This window comes from Aedes albopictus, chromosome 2, assembly GCF_035046485.1.
Source record: "Aedes albopictus strain Foshan chromosome 2, AalbF5, whole genome shotgun sequence".
Classification (NCBI taxonomy): Eukaryota; Metazoa; Arthropoda; class Insecta; order Diptera; family Culicidae; genus Aedes; species Aedes albopictus.
Genome location: NC_085137.1, coordinates 473,565,908 through 473,585,143, shown reverse-complemented (window position 1 = coordinate 473,585,143; position 19,236 = coordinate 473,565,908). Strand labels below are relative to the sequence as shown.

General features: G+C 37.5%; 1 protein-coding gene across 1 annotated transcript in view; it reads right to left on the bottom strand.

Moving 5' to 3' along the window:
- LOC109414815 (elongation of very long chain fatty acids protein 7) overlaps positions 1-13,092 on the bottom strand; it is a 125,627-nt gene extending 112,535 nt beyond the window's left edge. The window contains exons 1-2 of the mRNA XM_029856124.2: positions 12,463-13,092; positions 2,636-3,115 (exon numbers count right to left, since the gene is read on the bottom strand). Of these exons, the coding sequence (XP_029711984.2) occupies positions 2,636-2,777 (142 nt within the window). The 5' untranslated portion in view covers positions 2,778-3,115; positions 12,463-13,092. The remainder of the gene's footprint in view (positions 1-2,635; positions 3,116-12,462) is intronic.
- Positions 13,093-19,236: the final 6,144 nt, after the last annotated feature.

Sequence of the window (19,236 nt, the reverse complement as noted above, 5' to 3'; positions counted from 1 at the left end):
TTCGGTAGTTGGTTAATTGACCAGTCGAGGCGCTGGAATCGTTTTTACTTCTGTTTGACGTTTGATCACTACCGCCATCTAGTGGTGGCTTGTCCAAACACGGAATAATTAGCATTGGGTGATTACGATTTCGTGACGATTATCTATGTATATACATAAAAATGGAATGGTGTTTGTATGTCACGAATAGGCTTGGAATCGAGTTAACGGAAACAAAAAAAAACTTTCGCTGTTGTATTCATGCAGGGCTTCGACGTGTTCGTGAGAAAAAATCATTATAAAAATCGACCGGGGGAGCAGTAAAAACGGTACCATTTGAAACTTATTTATTTTTTTTTTTATAAAATTAGTTCTGAGTTCTTCGTCTGTTTCTCTGTGCTTGAAACGTCTCTAAAACCGAATTTAACCCAAAAATCCCCTGAAGTCCATGGAACTCCTTAAAGCCGCGTGTGGCCCCCTAGAGCTTCCCTGGAATTCCTCTGAAATGCCTTAAAGACCCCCTGAAACCAGGAAATTTTGTGAAGGTTTTCGAAAAAAAAAATCAATCCACAATTATTATTTTTATTTCAGTAGCATGCTTTGGATATATTGGTGAAAAACTTCTAGGTATTTTGAACCACTTACTTTTGTAGGAAAATCCAGACATTCTTGATAACTTTCAGGAGATTTCACTTAAATATTCCCTTAATGTTCGAGGGCATGAAGTTCAAAATAACCTAAGACTTTGTCCAAGAACTACGTAGGCTCTAATGTGAAAGGGAAGGGGGGGGGGGGGGGGTGGTGTATGTCTAATAGCATGGGATTAAAATCCAATTCTCGCTCCAGTCAACTGTTTTGATTCCATTCAGGTCCCAAATAAATTGTGCAAAATTTCAGCGCAATTGGTGAAACTATAATTTAGCGCAAGCAAAGCAAAGTTTACATAGGATTTACTATGGGAAAAGTTACATTTTCAGATAAAAAAAAAATCCCAGAGGTCGCCCCTTGTCTCCTTAATGCAAATCGATTAACGCTTCTTGTAGAAAAATCATTTGTGAATTATTCTTCCGAAGACCGTAATCCCGAGCAGAAGGGCATACCTTACAAATACCGTGCAAAGAGCAACCTTTGCTCTAATACCTCAAGTTGGTATTGCTCTATTATTCTACGCAATGTTATGAGAACACGACAATAACAATTGGAGGTATTTGAGCAAAGTTAGGTATTGATGAGGTATTTTTGATTTAACTGGGAAAATAACTGAAGATCAAGATTTGTTATTATATCATGGAGCTATAGAAAAATGATCAATTTAATAGCAAGAAATGTTATTACTTTGTTATTTCATACCTTCTGGATATCAAATAGAGCAATTGAAATTTATGGTATGCATTCATCATTGAAATAACAACACTTGTTACTTTCCAGGTGTAATTTATACAAAATTATGGTATTCATTTTTGTTATTTTGCCTCTGTTGTCCACCTAATGAAGGGCATATTGAGGTATAATGTTATTTAGGATTAATACCTCGATATGTCATTTTGTTGCTATTCTTTTCTGCTCGGGATACGGTTGGATTAGTGATCTGATCAACATTTTTCCTGTACAATTTGTTAGAATCCTCTTTAAAGTTTTCTGATGGGCACTGGATTTTTTTATGATTTTAAGCGGAATTTGTTTAATTTATGCATGAGAATAGCAATAATTATAAAAACTCAGTTAGCATTCTAGAAATAAGTTCTTGGAGTCTGACTACCCACCTGAGAATATCTTGGTATTTTTCGGCTTTGAGTCACAGAAAAGCGTTAATTATTTTAGATCATTGCCAACGTTTCGATCCTGTGGTTGGGATCTTCATCAGTGTTCGATGTGAATCAACTTGTTTTCGTTTCGTGTTGATCACACGGCGAAAACAAGTTGATTCACATCGAACCCTGATGAAGATCCCAACCACAGGATCGAAACGTTGGCAATGATCTAAAATAATTAACGCTTTTCTGTGACTGAAAGTCGAAAAAGACCAAGTTTTACGTAAACCCAGTCATACCCCGTAGAACACTGATAATAACAATATAGATAAATAAATTTGTGTTGAGTATTTGTGACATAATTTCCGCAGTAGCTTTCACTCAAATTCTTTGAATAATTGTTGAGAAATCAAGACTTTTTTCACGGTCCTGAGGAGAAAAAGCTTAGTAAATCATGAGAGGACGAGATAAATATGTTTCATTACACAAAACATGCAGTACTGCAGATGACATATATTCATTCTCATCTCAACGTGTCATAAAGTATCTCAACTCAGTAAACTTCTCGGTAACCGCAAAATTCCGCGCAAAAGTGCTCCATCAAAGCGCTGCCCTCCATATAAGTCAAACGATTACAAAATATTTACAAAGATTCGGCAAGGTATGTATCTCTTCCGCCACTGGTAGTCAGTAGGTCGCCGGCACCTTTCGCGCTTACCCCAGCAAATAATTTCAACAACACCCCGCACACGGGCCAACCACAACGTCGACGACGACGACGACGACGACGATGACTGGACGATCTTCACGGTTCGCCTCACACCCGCCGCACCGCACCAGAAACGAAACGTGTGTGAGGAAATGTTTCCCAACCCAACAATGATCACCCGTGCCCGTGCACCTACCTGCAATCAGCTCCTCGACGATCAGCCAGTAGCGATCGACCAGCCCGGACCAGTTCCGCCCGGTGTGGTACTCCTCCACGGCCATCTGGAACACGTACCGGGATCCGGCCGAAAAATCGGTAAAGTTTTCCGCGACGCTCATTTTGAGAGGTTGCTGCTGATCGGTGGTATTCGGCGAAATTCAGCACACCTTCAGCACCACCACTGGCACAACCACAACCGGTGCAGTGTTGTCGCGGCGTGGTCGTCCGGGGCTCGTCGAACGGGGTTTACAAACTTATTTTAGGAAAAAAAAAACTTGCACCACCCTTTTGTTGTCACCGCTGCTGCTCGCTGCGCGGTCGCTTGTCAGCACTAATTTAGCCTAGTTTTGGAGGTTGGATCGAGTTTGCTGTTCGCGCGATGTGTGTTACGTTGCCAAATCACTTCACGATCACTTTTTTTTTTCTTTTTCGATTCGGTTACACTGTGGTGCAGATTCTGAAATGGAATGTGATTGTTTTTTTTTGAGTGACCTATCGCAGATTGTAAGCCCGGATGGCCATTTTTAAAACTCTTTATTCAAAACCATCTAAAACATCCAACATTTTATGATATTGCATGAATACTGGTGTCAGGTACTTAAGCGGATTGTACCAATAATTATCAAATACTCATTTCATTTTCCATTCGAAAGAAAAATTATACTGTTCATTGTAGCAATGGGTTAAGTATAGCAGTGCATTAAACCCTTCGAACCTTCCCAAAAAGTAAAAATACCTAAAATGTTCAGTGTGGATGCCTCAGCACATTGCGTTTAGAATCCGGATGTGTGATGGATCAAATTAGTAACTTAACATTCTATTCTATAGGACATAGAGTATTTTCAGCTCAGCGCACGAATCACGTAGAAGTGACCTTTTTCAATTCAAATGAAATTTTTCTCATGTTTGAGCTTCTATCTGAAATGTTTTTCATGTTATTTGTTTTGTAATATTTTTCATTTAACTTTTAAAAGGGCATAAAAAACCTAATAACTCGAATACGGTTTGTTTAATTGAAATGACGTTTGACCGTCCTGGGCTACTTGGCTAATTTTGAGACTAGAAGTCAGCTTTTTACAAAAAAAAATAGATAAAAAAGGGTGAGGTTTTTGGAGAATTTAAATTATATAACATCTAGCATAGATCGTGATGAGTGCACTCTTAGTGCACTTTTTTTTCCTGAAAGTCCTTCAAATATCCTCAAACATCTTCGAAGACATGGCAAAATTTGAAGACCTGTATTCAAAGTAATATATTTTGAAAACACCATAAAATCTCGTACCTAATCTCGTAAAAACTGAATTTTTGAAATCAAAATCTTTAACCCAAAAAAGTGCGCAACTGCAATGTTGTGATTCGTCAGAAATAATTTGTCGAAAGCATTTATACAATCTTTCTAAATGAAGCAGACATTTCGCGGTGTATTTTAACGAAAACAAGATCTTGCACTGACTTTTCGAGCCCTTTAAGCAGAAATACCCTCTTGGAAGGAGTGTAATCAGTTTTGTACCTTTTAATTCCGCCCTATGTTGCTTATCCTTTGACAGATACGTGTATTTCGACTACCACTTGTAATCTTCCTCAGTTCCAGTTATTCACTGACAACTGAAACTGAAAACAAGATGTTGTTTGGGAAATCTATGTCAGAAATCATCAAAAATATTGTATTTTACCCAAATCTTTGAAATAAAGCAAAGGATTGTCAGTTTATCAAATTTGACTTTTTAATTTACTTTAAAATGGTTATGGCCTTGAGGAAGAAACTAGTTGGATACCCATTTAATTGATTCTATTTAAAATGTGTAAGACAAAACGAATTTTACCATAGTGATGAGCTTTATTTTGTGAAATGATTCTCAAATTTTTAATAATTTCCATTTTTTTCTGAAAGATTTTCGTCCATAAAAATGTTGTTCAGTGCAATAGACAAAAATAAAACAGTATTTCGTGTGAAGAAAATAACGTGCACGAAATAAAAATTGCAAAAAGAGGTACTTTTTCAACTGGATTGGAAAAATTATGCAATTTTCATAATTTTCTTGAAATTTAGAAAAATCCCGGGATTCTGGCATTTTTTTAAAATTAGATTGACAGAAAACAATACCGGAGAATGAACACTTTAATGCATAACAAAGAAAAATTGGCGACTTACCGTCTTGCATTCCAATAGAAATGTTAACTTCAGACTATTTAGACTTATGTTTGCAATAAACTGAGCGGTTTGTTGTTTCAAACAATTTTAACGATTTATCTTGATACGTTAAGAATTCTTTGAAGTAAATCGCCCAAGAGCCCGTTTTTTTTTCTTTACTTGCAGTACGCTGTTAAGAAGTAAAAAATTCTAAAAAAAGTCTGACACGAAAAAAAAATGAGCGATTTCTTTTGAGCGTGACCTTAATGTGTTATCGACCTGGAAAGAATATTTTTTTTAATTTCTTTGTTAAGCAACTTATAGCTAATTTGAGAACGTTCAAAAATACCGTCCAGCATTTGAGGGGGGTGGGAGGTAGTCTACACGAAAGTGTGACAGTACGTGTATTAGGTAGGGTAAGGGAGATATTTTGGATCCCTTTAGGAAGTGGATGAACAATTCAGCGAAAAAAGAAGGTTTTCACTATAAAACATGAATGCCTACTGAATTACGTAGAGCTACGTATTTTCTGTCGAAAGGAGCCAAACAGAACTCAAAATTGTTGTAGTAAATATAAGAAATATCAAAACTCCTGAAGGATTGCGAGCTTCTATTTTGGCCCACCTCATTAAATTTGAATTGCATAATGAAATGAAGAAACCTCATCAAAACTTTACACATATTTAAATCTACGTGAGGATTACAACTTTTTTTTTTGCTTTCTGAGGCAGAGAACGATCAAAAACGAAGAAATTGTGTTGCAATTCCTAGTTAATAGTGTTATTACACATTGTAGTATGATGTTTTATAAAAAAAAGTGTTACGAAAAACGTGAATTCACTAACAATTGGATGGCGTCAGTCACCACGCATATAATACGTAACTCTTCAAGGAAAGTGCAATTTTGCTAAATATAAGGGCGTTCTACACATATTGTAATGAGTGGGAAGGGCATCAAAAATAAAGTAATTTTAATGGTATGTAATTTGTCAAACATACATTAGATAATACATTGTGTCCGTCATCAACTGATTGCCAAGAAGCACAACGGTTCTAAACTGGATGATGACTGAACACCTGAAATTTTCATCTTGGCGAAAAGTTGTTAGGGTACAAATCGAACCCACAACCATCTCATTATCAAATAAACGCAAATAACAATCCAGGTTAAGCAAGGCCCCAACGTATTCCATTTATCTGTTTTCAGAGTAAATTACGTAGGCGTGAACGTTTTATCCCTTTAGAAGAAACTGGAGAGATGAATCTGACAGGTGGGCAAAAACATGTCCCCATCAGATTATGTTCAACATATTGGCCATACCTCAAACCACCATTTTAGTAAATTTTATCGCTTCACCGAGCTTATGAACAGTTTATTTTCAGTTTTTACAAGGCTCTAACTACATTCACACCAACTAAATGTTTATTTGTAAAAAAAATAATACCGCTTCGAAGCGTTTCATTGGAAATGAAAACATTTTCTCTATTTTTTGATACTGCATATTTAAATGACATTCAAAATGAAAGTCAGTACATAGTTTATTACTTTTCGTGTTCCAATAGAAATTTACCAAGATTTAGTAGAGATTATATAATAAATGTAATAAAACTCCTTAGATGGGCCAAAATACCTCCACTATCCTATGCGTGACAGAGGAGGAACAGAGGTCTCAAATTGGGATGATAACATAAGGCTGAAATTACAAAAGGCTGAAAATTGGAAAGGCTGAAAATACGAAAACGCATAAATAAGTTATAGCACTTCTTCCTTTTCTTGGAGTAACGCCCGAACTGAGATCAAGCCTGCTTCTCAGCTTTTGGCATATCGTGTAACAGGTACGAAGATACTCAAGGCCAAAGGGCGTCAAGAAAATTTTCATAAAGTTCTTAGTCTGAACGCGAATCGAACGCGTAACTCTCAGCATGGGCATTTGTGTCGAAACTGAGCTTAGTGAAAAGGCTCTAGTTGTGCAAACCAACGTACACGGAAAGGAAGTGCTATATTCATATCGTTAATTTTTCCTTCTTTAGACATGAGCTATTCTTTCGAGTCATGTTGTTTTGAAGATTGTTGTCATTACGGCTACTAACAATATCATCAGTGATTTTCCCTTCTTTCAAATATATGGTATGTATTTGAAAAATACTGTCTTCAGAGCATAGTAAATGAAACATGTTCCCCCAAAATGGCTTAGTTTAGCCAACAATGGGACGGTCAATAGTCAAACTCAAGCAAAGCCAATGTGAGTGCCACGGCTGGGTAATCGACCAACAAGCAAATGCGTTTGAAAACTAGTCGAATCACTATTTCAGCCTTATGTTATGGCATCTTCCGACGCGAGTTCCGACGTTAGATTTAACGTCGTAAGATATATAGATGACATTTTGCTTAGATATACACTCCCGTTCGAAAGTTTGGGGTCAGCCCCTCAAAAACATGTAATTTTTTTAGGCCCATATCTCCGCCAATTTGCGTCCGATTTCAAAACCCTAGGTTTCATTCAAAAGATAATAAGTCAAAGAAACTTTGAACATGATTTAAAAGAAACTTTTTCAAAAAAAATTGTATGTAAACTTAACCCAAAGTTGCCAAATTTTCTAAAAAAAATGAATATAAACTTACGGCAGTGTCGCTGGAAGTTGGGTCGACCAAATTTTATGATGAGAGCGGTAATATGACCCATTTTCTATTAGCTTTCAACTGCTTTTTACAGAACTTAGCTAAAAAATCTAGAAAAAAAGTTATTAAGTAAATAAATCCTTGATGTCATCGACCAAAAGTTTGGTCACCCCTCAATATGGTGTATCGGCCAAAAGTTTGGGGTCTCTATCGTAAAACATGGAAAAGTGATTTGTTGATATCTTTGTCATCTTTCATTCAATTTTAATTCTTCTTGGCTTATTTGAAACAAAATGAATGATACTTACTGCATAGACATTGAACCACACATATTTGTTGAAATTTACATACTAAAACTTAACGAAAAGTTGCCTAATTGTTTGAAGCGAGGTAAAATGTGCTAACTTTGCATAACATTTTTATGTACAAAAATCGTTAAATACGTCAAGTTAAAGACATCAAACGTAAATTTAGTTAATTATTTTTGAAATGAGCCAAAAAGAATTAAACTTGAACTATAGATGACGAAGATATCACCAAATCACTTTTCCATGTTTTACGATAGTGACCCCTAACTTTTGGCCGATGACATCAAGGATTAATTTAAGAGATGAACCAGCCTAGGGCTGAAAATCTCTATAATAAAGAAATAATAATAATAAGGATTAATTTACTTAATAACTTTTTTTCTAGATTTTTTAGCTAAGTTCTGTAAAAAGCAGTTTAAAGCTAATTGAAAATGGGTCATATTACCGCTCTCATCTTAAAATTTGGTCGACCCAACTTCCAGAGACACTGCCGTAAGTTTATATTCATTTTTTAGAAAATTTTGAAACTTTGGGTTAAGTTTACATACAATTTTTTTTGAAAAAGTTTCTTTTATATCATGTTCAAAGTTTCTTTGACTTATTATCTTTTGAATGAAACCTAGGGTTTTGAAATCGGACGCAAATTGGCGGAGATATGGGCCTAAAAAAATGACATGTTTTTGAGGGGGTGACCCCAAACTTTTGAACGGCAGTGTATAGGAAAACCATTGCAAAAAATGGAAAAATCCACATTTGACATAAATTCAAACCCTGAACCTTTGGTTTGCCAGTCCAAAGCCTTACCATCTGCACCATTTCTCATATTCTACTGTGGTACATTATATGTCAGTTTTGTTAAGGAAATGTGTACTTGTGCCAACCTGTTACTTAAATGAATGATCAATCATTGCAGTCATCAAGAAAAAGCAAAGCTACTATGTTCGATTTTTCTGCCTGCCAGCAGTTGTGTCAACCCCAGGTATCGAATAACTCAGAATAACTTCTACTTTTCGATTTTTGTGACTTTTTCCGTAGATCGGGAAAGAATATGATGTATGGCAATATTGTTCAGAATGTTGTGGGTAATCATATAATAGTTTGATACCTTCGATAGAAATTAAGTGTTTGAATTTCGTAGAACAAAAACTGTTGGAAAATGTAACTTTTTAGCAAACTTGCATGTCTGAAAAATGGATAAATGGATGGACCAAAACATCCTCCTATCAGTACATAATGTTCACAAAAGTTGTAAGGAATAGCCATATCTTTCATAAGGGGTACCTCGATATTTTATATGGCTTGTAGCCTCCACGGGCATTTTTAACAGTGAAAAATGACCATAAAACACATTTTTTACTTGAGCCACCTCGAAATCTTTACCAATTTTGCTGAAAATTTGAACAGAAGTTTGTTTCAGCACTAGAATTAAAATGTGGGGGTAACTGGCTGAATTCCAGAAATTTCATTTTTTATGAAGAGGTCTAATATTCATGTTGCCTTTCTCGCAAGAAATTTATCAGCCCGCAAATAATGTATCTGAATTTGAGCTTTTGAGCATTTTTTATATTAAGGTTTACTGAGTAATAACATCAGTTGCATTTTCCTTATAATTTTCTGGACATGTGTGTAAAATACATTCATAATGTAGTTGTCTCCTTTACAACTTCGCGTAGGTAAACATTCTTGGTCATAGTAAATACTGTCTTCCAAAAGTCTAGATTTATATCGGTATGATTTAAACTTTTCAATCAAAAATATCTGCAGTTTTTCTGTGATTTCTGAATGGAGTTACATAGGATTCATTCAATTACGAAAACGTATTGTGGGAGGGGGAGTTGGTCTAGCGCTGTGTTACGCTTCACATAAAATTTCGATATTTCCCATACAAAAGTTGTTACGTTGGGGAGGGAGGCGATCTAAAACTGCAAAATCTTGCGTTACGTAATATCAAATATTTAAATTTTGAATGAATCCATATCCATACACACTAAACGCTTTCAGCAATATTTTGCTGAATTTTGCCGAGCTGAAGGGTCCAGCAAATTTTTTTGCTGAACTTTCAGCAAAGTTTGCTGAATTTCAGCAAAACGTTACTGATGATCAGCAGAGTTTACTGAACAAATCAGCAAATTTTGCTGAATTTCAGCAAATTTATTGCTGAAACTTTCAGCTCGGCAAAATTCAGCAAAATTTTGCTGAAACTCTCAATCGATTTTTTGGTGTGTAAGTATCTCTAAACAATCGTAACTACTTTTATCTAATCTAATCCAGTACGAGAAAGCACCCTGGAAAGTAATCGGGCACGGAGAACTAAAACTATCTATTTTTTGTGTTTATTTTACTCAAAAGTAAGTATATCGTTTAACTTTCTACCAAAAATTTGGTTGTTCTCTCTTTTTCTCCCACCGATGTTGTCAAAAACAAGGCAAGCTGCATCGACCCACTTAGGGTACTTTGGCCCAATAAGCCAATTTTGGGTAAATGCCGTTTTTTGTCAAAATTGGGTTGAAAAAAAACTTACGTTTGGGTTGAATTTACCTACTCTTGAGTATATTTTTTGCTGGAGTTAAAGGCAAACTACCTAGTATGAGTTTAATCTATTTACTCAAATTTGAGTTTTTGGGCCAAACATGGGGTTGCGTCAAAAGAACTCAAATTTGGGTAGTTTGGCGGCTCCGTGTGTAAGATCACGCCCAATTACTGTCCTTGTCAATATTGATGATTGCAGCGTATCAGAGATATGACACATGCATCAAAGTAACCGAACTGAATTACTATTCAATATAAGTTCTTTAAATATAAGTTTGAAAACGATCGGCCGAATAGTTAGTGTAGAATTAGCATTTAAGTTGAAAAAAAAAAAATCGGCCGAATAAAAAAATTGAAGGTGCAATTTAGAACAATCGTAACAACTTTAAAGAGAAAATCAATACATTTTCGATATGTATGATCGGCGAAGAAAGGAAAACTTTATTCAAAACATACTTTATCAAAACTTGTCTGTTTCAATCTATTATTTTTTTGCGTTTATATTGTCACTCTATCACTATTGTATGTTAGATAAATTGTTATGTTTTTTATGTAATGATCTATGATATTATTCCGTTGGAAATTTCAAAGCAAGAATAAATATCAATACTTGATACAAACTAAAATAAATTACCTACACAAAACTGGAAAATCATTCTCTACAAACTGTATGTTATGAACCGTACGTAAACTTTTCGTTTTCGAGCCCTTCTAAGCAGCGACCGGTACGGTTCGCGTCTTTGTTCACGGTTCTACTTAACGTTAAAACGCTTGATGGAGCCCATGCGTGGGCTTGGTCTTAGGAAGTTGCATATTATTGGGCGTTATCAGCGGTTTTGAGAACTTTTTCTAAAATAACTCAAAAAGTACATAACTTGTGAGAATTTAAGTAGGTCATGTGAACCAAGATCCCGAGTTTAGCTAGAAAGAAATTTATTTTCAACTAAAAAAAAAATGGTTTTAGAGCATCATATATTTTTCCGAATTTTGGACCTCTTGAAAGGCATACTACAGATACAGACTGCAAATTTTGACATGATTTCTTTAGCTAAACAAGTATTTTGTTATTTTCAATTTTAACAAAATAGGCGTTGACCGTCGTCCATCCATTTTGGGTTCATTGGAATGGATTAGAATGGGCAAGAAGTATGTTGTTTGAATCATATAGATCATTAGATATCAAATTTTATCAATTTCAGCATTATAGTGAACGGGAGTTTTGCCAGAAATGTTATATTTATTACAGTAATTAAAACAACGTTAGCTTTTTTGTACAAATCTAGCACATCTAGTCAAAGTGACGTAAAGGCTAAAAACAATTATTATATATCGTTTTTGCTCCTTGTTTTGAATAATGTCAAACTTTCTTGGGCTGCAATACTGAGTATTGCAACTACTCATTATTAGTGGGTATATAGTGTAAGCACTGTCTATCACCGAAAACCGAAAAACTCTCGTCAACAACTCTACCAAAGTAAACCACGTCCAATCGAAAATACCTGAGGCACAAGAGGGTATAGGTCTGAGTACAATCATTGGCAAAATTACTTTTATTTTTTTTGACGAGTTACTCCATGTGGTCCGTGACTCCTCACGTGGGAACCTCTAAATATTTTACCAATGCTCCACACGCAGACGTTCCGTGCAATGCACGATCTGAAAAGCTCACCTTCACTCTGCTTGTGCTTGAGCAATCTCCTCTCCTCTCTTCTTGGCGTAACGTCCTCACTGGGACAAAGCCTGCTTCTCAGCTTAGTGTTCTATGAGCACTTCCACAGTTTTTAACTGAGAGCTTCCTCTGCCAATGACCATTTTGCATGTGTATATCGTGTGGCAGGCACGAAGATACTCTATGCCCAAGGAAGTCAAGGAAATTTCCTTTACGAGCAATCTGTAATGTCAATTTCCGGGTTTTTGGTATCTCTGCTTTTCTTTTAGATTACTTGACTCATATTTTCAAGAAAAATACTTCACTGAGGCCAATTATGTTTTGCGAATTTATATGTGTTGGATTCATTGGGACACCGTCTCGAAAACAATGCGTTTAATTGCCAATTTTATGTCACTAGATCCAAATTTATTGAAACATAGAACAATTAATCAATGGTGAAAATGATACAAATATTACAAATTAAGTACACTTAAGTACCTGTAAACCGTTTTTATGCATAATCTTAGAAGTTGGAGGTTATCACGAATCTGAAAAAAAAACGGACCTTCAATCTGCTTTATAGATCACATATGAAGCGTTTTCATCAGTGTGTAGCACCGTGTGGCGCGAGTGGCGAAAAACTGCGTCTGAGGAAATCCAATCAGGCCGCCTAGAGGGCCGTAATCGATCGATTTTCGGTTTTCTCTTCCCCTGATTTGGGTCAATTTCAAGCCTTTTCACACTCGCGACGGTTTTGATTGATCAACTTCATCTGTTTTTCGCACATCGGCTTCACATCACTCGTCTGAAAACATCTGGGAGAGTTGTCAATTCACTCGAACACCTTAATCCAATGTCTAAGAACTCTTTCAGACGATCTTCTGCGAAATTCTTATGTCTTCACTTGGTTCTAAGAATCACAAATCACACACTTCTGGAACCAAAAGCCATCAATCGCCAACCTAGGAACCAGGTGGAATCTGGAGTGCCAACCGCCGAACCGAACGAAAGTGAAACGACAACTGACAGCTACTAACGACCGATCGTGACACAAGAGCCTTTTGCGTGCGACGCGCGCGCGATCTCCAGCGGAGCTGCTAGGAGAAGCGAGTTGATCCTAGACGAACGAATGGGGAAGCTGCCCGCGCGCAGCAATCAAACACTCACACAGATCTTAGAAGCGTGCGACGACGCGACGGACGAGCACGCGGAAAAGTCTCCTCGTGCAATCAGTTGAACCCGCGCCGAGAGCGCGATCGATTCAATCGTCCTTGACGGCGCAGCGGCAGCGGCGCGCTTTTCAAGTTCTTCGTTGTCACACCGCTCTGATGATGATGATGGCGGCAAAAGCAAATACCGCAGGCACTGAGCGGTAGCGCGTCACGCGATGACGATCACGACGACGACGACGACGACGATGATGGTTATGATGACTCGAACGGGTTACGAAGATGCGCGAGAAAAATCTCTTCAACTCTTTACGGATCTGAGAGATGAGCACGCCACGATGAAGATGATCGCGCTTTCCTGAATAGTTCGCGGCGGTGGCGGCGTTTCTCACTCTCGCAATCGTCACCGCGTGGTCGTCGTCGTCGTTCCGGTTCGACACATGCGGGGCTTATGGGGTGGCAATTTTTCCATCAGGAAAATAACGACAAATGAGCACCTTTGTTTGAGTGCACGTGCGTATGGGGGGAATGCGGTTTAAAATGCGTTTTTATGGGTATTTTTTTATTCAAAGTGTATAACACTTTGTATATTTATTTTCCACTCAAGAAATATTTAAATAATGTACCGTAAACCGGGGTCAAATTGATCAGCGGGGTGAAATTGATCATTCGGGTACTACATTTTGGTTCCATACTAGGAACTCTTAAGCGTCGTAATGATCTTGAACTTTTTACTTCATCTGATTCGTAGATGTCTAGAGATGAGTGTATACTTTAAGTTTTTTAGATAAAAGTTAGTTTTGCCTTATTTTTTTATAATTTGCAATGTATTTCTCATTTAACTGAAATCATTGCTACAAAACAATCGATTGCTAATCGGACCTCCCTTAAATTCTCTGTTTCAACATTTTTGTGGAGCCTTGGTTGGGAAGTAATCTAGCTAATCAGAACATGAAATAGTTAAAAAAAAATCATTTTATGCTGAAATAATCATTTATTGTGATAGAAATCACTTATTTAGAAGGAAATTGCCTACCTTTAGGCGCTTAAGGGGAAATTTCAAAATTTAAATTTGCATTTAAAGTATTAAATTCACTAATTGTAAGATTTTAAACGCGATATTCGGTTTTAGAAGAGCAAAATTTGGCGGAGAAGGAAATTTTCCTTTCCAACCGATGCTTAATTGTATACTGATCAATTTCGCCCCAAAGTGGAATTTTCATTTTTTTTTTTTATATATATTTTGAGTTAACAGATCCATTATTTCTTTGTGGAGGCTACGCCGCCATGAGTCTCTAGCCTGACTCTGTAACGATGTCATGCTGGGATCCAATCTAACACTTGCTTGCAGATTTCATTTCCGTTCCTACGTAGTAGGTCTGTGCGCCGCCGCGCTACGCCGCCGCCGCCGACACTTTCCGTCCCACGCCGATGCCGACCAAGGTATCGGCGGCGCACCGATAAAAAATTTTCACGATCACTGTCATAAGAGTTTGACAGCAGATTTCTCATAATCAGAGAGAAAATCCATTATTCATATTCGGTAACTTTTGCAGTTACAGACGCTAGTCAAAACCATTCTCTAGCCGATTACAATTAGATTATTTTAAAATGAATAGTATCATACTATTAGGAGAATATCAATAAAAAAATCAATTATTAAAATATGATATTAAAATTGAAAACAGTAAGTTCTAACAATTTGAAATCTGGTCATTGGAAGTGGTCTGTCTATTATTATTTTTTCTAGTGTCTTAGACAAACTGCAGAAGGCTGTTATTAAGAATTTCTGAAGAAATTCAAAAGGAATTTCAGGGTTTCTAATCGAATACGAAACTCCTAGACCTTTTTTTCCATTTTTCATTAGACTTCATTTATTATTCAAATCTGGTATTCTTTCAGAAAATTCTTCAGGGATGCCTCCGGGATTGTTTTTTTAATTTTCAGAAAATCCCTCAGGAAGATCTCGACAGGAGTACCTTGAGAAATTCTTTCTGGAGGATTCGGGGATGCCTCCTTTAGATACATCAGAGATTCATCCAGAAGATCCTTCAGGGATTCCCATAGGAGGTCCTTCAGAGATTAGTCTCAGAGTTCCTTCACGAATTCCCACAGGAGTTTCTTTAGGAACTAGTCCAGCAGTTTCCTCTGAGATTCCTGCAGGAGATCCTCCAGAAATTCCTCCAGAATTCCAACAAGGGATTTCACCTGATGTTCTGTAGGGATCGCTCAAGGAGATTCTTAAGGAATTACTCCAAGAGTTTCGTCAAGGGTTCCTATAGGAATTCCTTGTGGCATCCTTCCTGGAATTTCTTCAAGAATTCCTCCTAAAATTCCTTTGCGGCTTCCTCTTGGAATTACTTCGGGATACCTCATGAAAAATTTTCAGAGATTCTTTCAGGAGGATTCATAAATGCCTCCTTGAGATCCATCAAGAATTCCGTAAGAAGTTTCTTCCGAAATTTCTGCAGGATGTCTTTAATAATTAGTCTAGGAGTTCCTGCAGGCATTCAATCTGAAGTTCCTTTAGAAATTCCCTCAGGAGTTCTTACAGAAATAAGTCCAGGAGTTCCTTCAGAGATTCCTTCAGAAGTTTCAGGGATCCTTGCAGATGCTTCTTCGGAGATTCCTCCTGAATTTCTGCAGGGGTTCCTACAAAAGTTCCTTCAGAAATCTCTCCAGGAGTTCCAGGAGAATTCAGAGATTCCTACATAAGACTTCCTTATAAGATTCCTACAGGATATCCTTAGAGAAATCCTCGAAAAGTTTCTTTAGTAAGTTTCCCTTCAGTTCTTCCAGGTATCGTACCTGGGATTCTTTCAGATTGTAGGATTGTAGATCGAGATTGAGATTTTTCCAGGAGGACTCTTGGATGCTTCTAGGAGTTACATCAGAGTTCGCCCCAGAAGGTCGTTCAGGAATTCCTACAGTTCTTTTAAAGAAACCTGTAGAAGTTCCTTCAAAAATTTTCTTAGCAGTATAATCTCTTTCATGGAGTTTCAACAAGAGTTCCTCAAGGATTTCCTTCTGGAATTCCTCCAGGAATTCTTTAAAGGATACTTCCTACAAATCCTTCCCTCCACTTGGAAAGATTTCCCTTGAGAGATTCCGCTGAAAATGTTTCGTGAAATCTGTCTGGAAATCCTTCGGAGATTCCTATCGGAATTTCTTCGGGAGTTAGCCCTAGAATTCTAACAGGAATTTCTTCGGGGCTTCCTCTTGGACTTCCTTCAGGGATTCTCCTGAACTTTCTTCGAATATTTTCGCCTGGAATTCCTTCGGGAATTCCTCCTGAAATTCATTCGGAGATTCCTTTGAAGATTCCTCCTGATATTCCGTCGTAGATTCCTCCTGGATTTCCGTCGCGGTTCCCTCCTGGAATTTCTTTCATGATTCCTCTTAGAATTCCTTCGAAGATTCCTTGTGGAATTCCTTCTGGGATTCCTCCTGAAATTCTATCGAGGATTCTTTCTGGAATTCCTTCGGAGATTCCTCCTAGAATTCATTCTGGAATTTCTTCTGGAATCCTCCGGGGATTCTGTCGGGTATTCCTTACTGACTTCCTCGGGGGATTCCTCCTGGAATTAATCCATAGATTCCTCCTAGAGTTCCTTTGTTGATTTCTCCTGGACTTCCTTCGATTATTTCGCTTGGAAATCCTTTGGAGATGCCTCCTAGAATTTCTCTAGGGGTTCCCCCTGAAATTCCTTCAGGGAATCCTCCTGGAATTACGTCGGGTATTTCTTCTAGACTTCTTTCGAGGATTCCTCTTGGACTTCCTTGGGGACCTCATCCTGAACTTCTTCGGAGTTTCCTCTAGAAAATCTTTCGATTAATCCGCATGGAAGTCCTTCGGAGATTCCTCCCAGAATTCTTTCAGGGGCTTCCCCTGGGATTACTGCAGAGATTGCTCCTGGAATTCCCTCAGGAAATTATCCTGGAATTCCGTCGGGTATTCCTTCTGAACTTCCCTAGAGGATTTCTCCTAGAATTACTTCGAGGATAGTAGTCCAGATTCTACTATCCCCGAAGTCTATCTTTTGAACATGTGGAAATTCAAATACTTAGGAAGGCCTACTCAGTTCTAGAAAAAACACGAGAACAACCTATCAACCCGTGGGAGGAAGCCTATAGTGCTTTCCACAATTTAGCAGGCAAGCAATTACCACAGCCGTGTAAGCTAATAACAAGTCAAAATCGGCCATGATATGAACAAAAGCCCAAGATCGAGTGGGCAATTAAAGCAAAAGTTAAAGCCGGTGAAATGCTTCATCTCGTTGTGGATATATTTCGTGAACATGTCCACAGGTCATACAAGGACCGCAACAAGTGGTATACAGATGGATCGTTTGCAAATGGACAAGTCGGATTCGGAATTATCGGACCCAACTCGACCAAGCTCGGGGCGAGCCTCCTAGAGCAATGCTCAGTATTTTCAGCAGAAGGAGCGTCTCTTGCTATAGCTACGAGGGAATCGATTCGAATGTCACTAATATTCACGGTCCAGGAAAGGGAATCTATGACAAAAGGTCGAAGAACAAAAGGTCGAATGGGACAAAAGGTCGAATAGAACAAAAAGTCGAATAGAACAAAGAGTTGAATAGACAAAAGACAAATTGGAAGAAATGAAAAAGCAATCAGAGAACTACAATTAAAATTCCGATGAAAATAATATAACCAGTGATTCCAAAATTATTCAGCAACTTAAAAAAAAACATTTTCGAAAGATCTTTGCTAAAAGTTGCATGTGCTTATCTGCTGCAATTTATAACCGCATTGGAATTCGTTATAAATGCCCATAAATGATAGAAAGTAATGCTATTGATTAAAGTAGAAAACAATTACTTGAAAAAACAGCCTATGGGTAGAAGAAGAATGAATCATAGATTGAAATATTATCATATGAAGCTCCAATTGCTATAATGGTTTTAATAAAGCCAAACAGTCTATGATTTAGAGAAGAACAAATCTCTGGGTATATTTCAACCTTTTGTCCATTTTGACCTTTTGTCCTTCGACCTTCTGTCCCAAAGCCAGAAAAGGACGTTTGTTTTTGCTGGATTCCAGGACATTCGAATATATTGGGGAATGAAAAAGCTGACAAGGTGGCAAACAGTAGTCGTCATCAATAAAGGGCCACTCTGTTTGTTCCCAAACAAGACATCATCAGATGAAGCCGAGGAATAATTTGAAAAGAGCATCAAACAAAATGGGTTCGTGAACCAAGAAAAACCACAAGGATAGTTGAAACAAATGTTGGTAAGTGGGTAGATTAGAAGAATTGAAAAGAAAAAATAATTCAGACTTGGCTTAAACTAGAACATATTTCGGCACCAACATTTCAAAAGGGCGTAACTGCTTTTGCAACCAATGCCTTCTCACAGAGCTGTGGGTCGTATTTCATTCATCTCACGCAATTCACATCCATTAATCGAAAGAGGAGGATTTTATCTTTCTATTTCTGCTAGTGGATTGCTCGAGAGGGATGGGATACGCTCCACAGCTTTGTGAGAAGGCATTGGTTGTAAATGCAGTTACGCCCTTTTGAATTGTTGGTGCCGATTTGGTTTACAAAAAACCATCTTTTTGAAAATCAACCCGCAGAAACTTGCATAAATTGTGATAGACCTCAGTCTGTGCATCACATTTTGATTAAATGTGGATTATTCGATCAATCGCGTCCCGAACTAAACATGAAGGAATCTTTGAAAGACATTCTGAAAAATGATCAGAAAAGTGAGGAAATAGTGTTGATGTTTGTAAAAACATAGGATTATACAATAACATATAATGAAAAAGATTGAATTACGTAAATTGTGCGGCTCCGTGGTCGTGCGGCTAGTGTCACCAAGATCTTTGTCTCATCGTGCTGAGGAGCACGAGGGTTCGATTCCCACCGCAGCTGTCAGGAAAAGTTTTCGACTGTACCACTGGACGTTGCATGCTAGTCCGTTGTCTAGTGTCGTGCTTCCTTTAAAGAGCGAAAAGCTGACAGGAAGCATTGAACGTGTCCGTGTCTTTAACAACAACAAAAATAACGAATGTTATAATGTAATAACGAATGTAATAATAATGTAATAACGAATGTAATAATGTAATAACGAAGACTCGATAAAGCTAAGGAGACGAATGCCGAGAACGGTGAAGTCTCTCTAAACAAAAAAAATATA